General features: G+C 49.9%; 1 protein-coding gene across 2 annotated transcripts in view; it reads right to left on the reverse strand.

The window, feature by feature from the left end:
• The window catches only part of TBCCD1 (TBCC domain containing 1), a 121981-nt gene extending 117990 nt beyond the window's left edge, over positions 1-3991 (reverse strand). The window contains exon 1 of one of the 2 annotated variants that reach the window (XM_040357103.1): positions 3534-3991. In XM_040357103.1, coding sequence (XP_040213037.1) covers positions 3534-3869 — 336 coding nt within the window. In that variant the 5' untranslated portion in view covers positions 3870-3991. The remainder of the gene's footprint in view (positions 1-3533) is intronic. The other variant, XM_040357102.1, reaches the window with a different exon arrangement.
• Positions 3992-6000: the final 2009 nt, after the last annotated feature.

Below are 6000 nucleotides of genomic sequence, written 5' to 3' on the forward strand. Positions count from 1 at the left end.
ATGTTAGGTATCTATTTACTCGGCATAACTTTCACATTATGAAAAAATAAATAGAAAATGATTTAAGCTAACTTTAGTGTTTTGTTTTTTTCTAATTCGATTTTTTTTAGCTTTGAAGATTACATAAACTCCCCAAAACATGATACGTTTTCTGAAACTAGACTCCATAGATAATAAAATCGTGGTAGTTCCCATTTTTTTATGTCACTCAATGTTACCACAAAGGTGTCAGTAAAAATGTCAGTAAAGAACACACTAAAGTTCATTTTAGGGCACACAAAATTACAATTTTTTTTGGTAAAAAAAAAAACACTGTAATAACGTCCCTTGCAGCAAAAGGGTTAAGCCTAGGTTCACACTAGTGCTGCTGCACAATAATGCGTTTCATGCTTCATGTGTTTTTTTTTGTAGGAGACTGGATGGTATACACAAAAACGCAATAGAAATGCGCGTACATGTGCTTTCCATTGAAGTCTACGGGGCAAAAAAACTGCACCAAAAGAAGCACCTGCGCCTTTTCAGAAAACAAGCTGCATTGATGTAAACAGGGACCATAGAGAATAATCTGATTTCCCTTGTTGTACATGCCATTATGACAGCAAACCCAGGAGAAAATTCACTAGTGTTTATGGTAAAGTTTCCTTACGTTTAGTACTCCTGTGACCTACAAGAAAAGCATGGACTAGGACACGGATACCAAGCATTTGGGCGTCTATCGATACTCGCCCAAATGCTCCTGAAACAAATATTTTGCAGTGCGATCTGCTCCAAAAAAAAAATGAATGGGTGCAAATCGCATTGCAAACAAATCGCATGTTATTTGAACAGGATTGTGGTGCGATTCCTGTCCGAATCACATGCAAATTTCCCCCACCACTTCTGTGTGTGTTTATAGAATGGGAAAAGCGCCATCTTGTGGGCAGTTTAAGAAATATTAGAACTCACAGTACATATCTGGTCACATGCAAACTAATCTACATAGGTGTCCCGGTTGCCAATGATAACAAATCAGGGCTTCCAAGAGGTGCTCACAGGGCTAGAGGAGATGTAGACGCGATCCACAGCCAAGCTGACATCACTTCCCCCTCTATACCCACCAGGGGTGGACTGGGACAAAAATTTGGCCCTGGACTTCATCCAGACCGGCCCACTTAATTTTTGCAAACACAGTAAACTATACGCAATTGTCGGCGGTAAAAATAGCGGCGTTTTACCGCCGACACTATGGGGGTGAAAGGGGTCTAATACATCAGTTACTATGACCAGTGGCAGTGCATTTACCCCCGTCCCCCCACCATGCTGCATATTAAAAAAAAATCACAGACACAAACACTGACCCCCCCTTCTTACACATATACTGACCCCCCCCTCCTGACACATATACTGACCTCCCCCTCCTGACACATATACTGACCCCCCCCCTCCTTACACATATACTGACCCCCCCCCTCCTTACACATATACTGACCCCCCCCCTCCTTACACATATACTGACCCCCCCCCTCCTTACACATATACTGACCCCCCCCCTCCTTACACATATACTGACCCCCCCTCCTTACACATATACTGACCCCCCCCTCCTTACACATATACTGACCCCCCCTCCTTACACATATACTGACCCCCCCCCTCCTTACACATATACTGACCCCCCCCTCCTTACACATATACTGACCCCCCCCCCTCCTTACACATATACTGACCCCCCCCCCTCCTTACACATATACTGACCCCCCCCCCTCCTTACACATATACTGACCCCCCCCCCCTCCTTACACATATACTGACCCCCCCCCCCTCCTTACACATATACTGACCCCCCCCCCCCTCCTTACACATATACTGACCCCCCCTCCTTACACATATACTGACCCCCCCTCCTTACACATATACTGACCCCCCCTCCTTACACATATACTGACCCCCCCCCCTCCTTACACATATACTGACCCCCCCCCCCCCCTCCTTACACATATACTGACCCCCCCCCCCCCTCCTTACACATATACTGACCCCCCCTCCTTACACATATACTGACCCCCCCTCCTTACACATATACTGACCCCCCCTCCTTACACATACACTGACCCCCTCTCCTTACACATACACTGACACCCACTTCCTTTCACAGTCCCCTCCTTTCTGGTATCCTTTACAGCCATCTTCTTTCTTTGCAACAAACACAGTTCCCTTTATGTCAGTGCCCCCTCCCTTACCTTACACAGCAGGGAGAATAGGATGCGACGCGTCCAAACAGAAAGGCGGGAGCTGTTCAACTTTCCATGTGACAGACGATTGGTTGCTAGGACTAGGAACAAATCACAAGCTTTTTAACTTGAAAAGTTGGACAGCTCCGTCTTCTGCTCGGACAGTCTGCTTATTGTATGGATGAAAGCTGCTGTGGGGGGGGGAGGAGGAGTTACACAGGAGAGAAGAGGTCTGAGAGGACACACAGGCAGGATGTTCAACAGGTTCACTGTTGTCACCCTGCACATGCACTCCACCCACCATGCACCCCCTCCAGCAGCAATACTCTGCAGCCTGCACTGGAACCGTGCACTTGCAGTAGTGGCAACGGGTGCAGCCACCACCTTCCTCCCCAGCCAGCAGTCAGATTCTGCAGCTGCACGACCCGATATCGATGTGCGGGCCCCTTTCGTCCAGTACATAGCAAACACTGCCTGTATACATTCTGACTGTCAGAGTGTATACAGGCAGTGTTTGCAAATGTACTGGACGAAGGGGCCCCGCACATTGGTATCGGGTCGTGCGGCTGCAGTCAGAGTGGAGCTGTCAAATCTAAGCAATAATGTCGGGGATGGGGGTGCCCCTGCATATTGGCCCCGCCCATCCCTGACATCAGTGCTTCGTTTTGACAGCTCCACTCTCACTGTGGCCGCACACCCCCGCTTGCCCACCAATCACTGGATGTTTACAGTCAGGGCGAGACTCCAGGCTTTTTGGGGACCCATTCAGGGCTCTAGCCATCCCCTCCCGACGCCCCTGAGTGACAACTGGCCCAGTGAGCCATCGGCCCACCGGGAAACTCCCCAGGTAGTCCTGATGGCCAGTCCAACCCCGATACCCACAGGGTCCCGGAACTTCTCCTCCAGTGGCCCTGATTTGCCATCATCAGCGTACTGGAACACCTATGTGGATTATTTAGCATGTAATCAGTATATGTACTGTGTTTTTAAACTGCCCATTAGATGGCACTTTTCCCTTCCTATACACATGAGCAGTGGGGCAAATTGCATGTGATTCAGACAGGCGTTGCACCGAATTCCTGTTCAAATTGCATGCGATTCTTTGCAGTGAGATGTGTGGCAATTCTTTTTTTTAGTATTGATGCAAATTGCACCGCAAAAGTATCGGTGCAAACCTAGCATGGAAAAAAAAAGAAGGTTTGGCCACACTTGTGTTATGAGCCCCAGCAGCATCATCTGTGCTCTCCATGTACACAATGTTCCTGACTGCGGGGTAACTATTGGGCTGCCACAGAAGGGCAGAGCAGTGCAGGCTGTGGTCACCTTACTCCGGACTCTCTCGTATTCTTCCACCGACTTGCAGCTGGAGGCCGCCTCAGCCCACTCCAGACTCTTTATCGCGGTGCGCTCGGACAGGCTGTGGAACACCTCGAAGTACAGCCACGCCATGTCCTCCTGCAGCTGCAGCTTCCCACAGGCGATGTGCCGCCACATAGTCCAGTAGAGGCGCGGGAAGCAGCCGTCCACTGTCCGAGTCCGTACGTACGTTGCCATCTTCCTCAGGTAGTGAAGGTTGAATTTAGCCGGCGGGGGAAACTGCAAGACTCCGATTAAAAACGGGTCCATCCTTGCCCACAACTGTACCCGGTGGGTATCCATGGCGGGTGACCGCGTACCAGTCAATCCTCGCTGACAGGACTTGAAACACTCAGGCGATAACTCCGATTAGAGGTGACGCGAAACCTAGGAGACGCCACCATGTGGGCGGAGGGTGTAGTGTCACATTCCGCTCCCTATTATAGAATGCTCCGGAAGTGACGTTTTGTCGCCGCCATCTTGCTACACCCCACACTCATACCCAGTAATGATAGAGTGTGAAGGGGGCAAGCGGACATCTTGTTACACCCACCGGAGTTTTAGATTTCACAAGTATTTTCAACACAAAACGGAGCTTATGTGCTAAAATACAGTATTTGGAAATCCGACTGACTGTGTACATGTTGAATTTTAAACTCAGCAGCAAACCTGCTGACCTTACATGGTTGCTAATGTGACAGAACACCTCTGATTGTCACATTTAACATGTAAACAGTCCATCGGATTTACAAACACTGGGCCAGATTCACAGTCAGCTTACGCCGATGTATCTATTGATACACCGCGTAAGTTCTAGGATGCGCCGTCGTATCTATGCGCCGTATTCAGGAAACAAGATACGCCGGAATTTTGGCCTAATACGACCAACGTAATTCTCCTACGCCGTCGTATCTTGGGTGCATATTTATGCTGGCCGCTAGGGGCGCTTTCGCTGATTTACACGTCTAATATGTAAATGAGCTAGATACGCCGATTCACGAACGTACTTGCGCCTGTTGCAGTAAGCTACGCCGTTTACGTAAGGCGTACGTCCGGTGTAAAGTTACCCCTGCTATATGAGGCGCAGCCAATGCTAAAGTATGGACGACGGAACAGCCGTCGGATTTTACGTCGTTACGTAAGTCGTACATGAATGGGGCTGGGCGTAAGTTACGTTCTCGTCGTACGCATTGAGCCATCGTATCTTAGGGAGTATTTGCGACGTGATTCTGAGCATGCGCGCGCATGCGCCGTTCGTACTACCATGCATTTACATGGGGTCATGGCTCATTTCAATGCAACACGCCCACTACCTTCATAATTTGAATTAGGCGGGCCTACGCCGGCCCATTTACGTTACGCCGGCGCACATATGGGAGCAAGTGCTTTGTGAATACAGTACTTGCCTCTCAATGTTACGACGGCGTAGCACATATGAGATGCACTACGCCTATCTAAAGATGCGCCGATCTCTCTGAATCTGGCCCACTGTATTTAAGCATATAAGCTCCGTCTTGTGTTGAAAATACTTATGAAATCTAAAACTCCGGTGGGTGTAAGAAGATGGCCGCTTGCCCCCTTCTCACTCTATCATTACTGTGCAATGGTGTGGGGTGTAGCAAGATGGCAACGACAGAACATCACTTCCGGAGCAATCTGTGATGGGGAGCAGAAATGTGACAATACACCGGCATGAGTACAGCTGATCGCAGGTCCACTGCGCATGCGCCGCTTCACTGCTATATACCGTGCATGCACAGATGCTGTTTTAGTCCGGGAAAATCATAGACTCGGGCGGAGGCGGAGCAAGATTCTTAATGATATTATCGGCAGCACCGCCTCCAGTCCCGTCCCTAACACACACTAGCCTGCTCTGGAGAAGGGGGGCATGCCTCTTGTAAATCAATGGACCCGAGGTCGAGAACAAATATAGAGCTGCACCGCCTTCAGCCCCGCCCCTAGCCTGCTCTGCTGAAGTGGCGGGCCCAGTGTATATCAATGGCAGGTCCAGGAAAAATATAGAGCTTTGCCTGTGGAAGCAAAATACATATACGGGAGGTCAAACATTTTGGGGGGGGAGCAATTGCAGCCTCACTGTGCCCACCATATGCAGCCACTTGTGCCCGTCTTACGCAGCCACTTGTGCCCGCCATACGCAGCCACTTGTGCCCACCATTTGCAGCCAGTGTGCCCGCCATACGCAGCCACCTGTGCCCGCCATACGCAGCCAGTGTGCCCGTCATACGCAGCCAGTGTGCCCACCAATATGCAGCCAATTGTGCCCATCAAACTCAACCACTTGTGCCAGTCATACGCATCCAGTGTGCCCACCATATGCAGCCACTTGTGCCCGTCATACGCAGCAACTGTACCCACCATATGCAGCCACTTGTGCCCATCGTACGCAGCCATTGTGCCAACTATTTGCAGCCAC

The sequence above is a fragment of the Rana temporaria genome, chromosome 6 (genome assembly GCF_905171775.1).
Source record: "Rana temporaria chromosome 6, aRanTem1.1, whole genome shotgun sequence".
Lineage (NCBI taxonomy): Eukaryota > Metazoa > Chordata > Amphibia > Anura > Ranidae > Rana > Rana temporaria.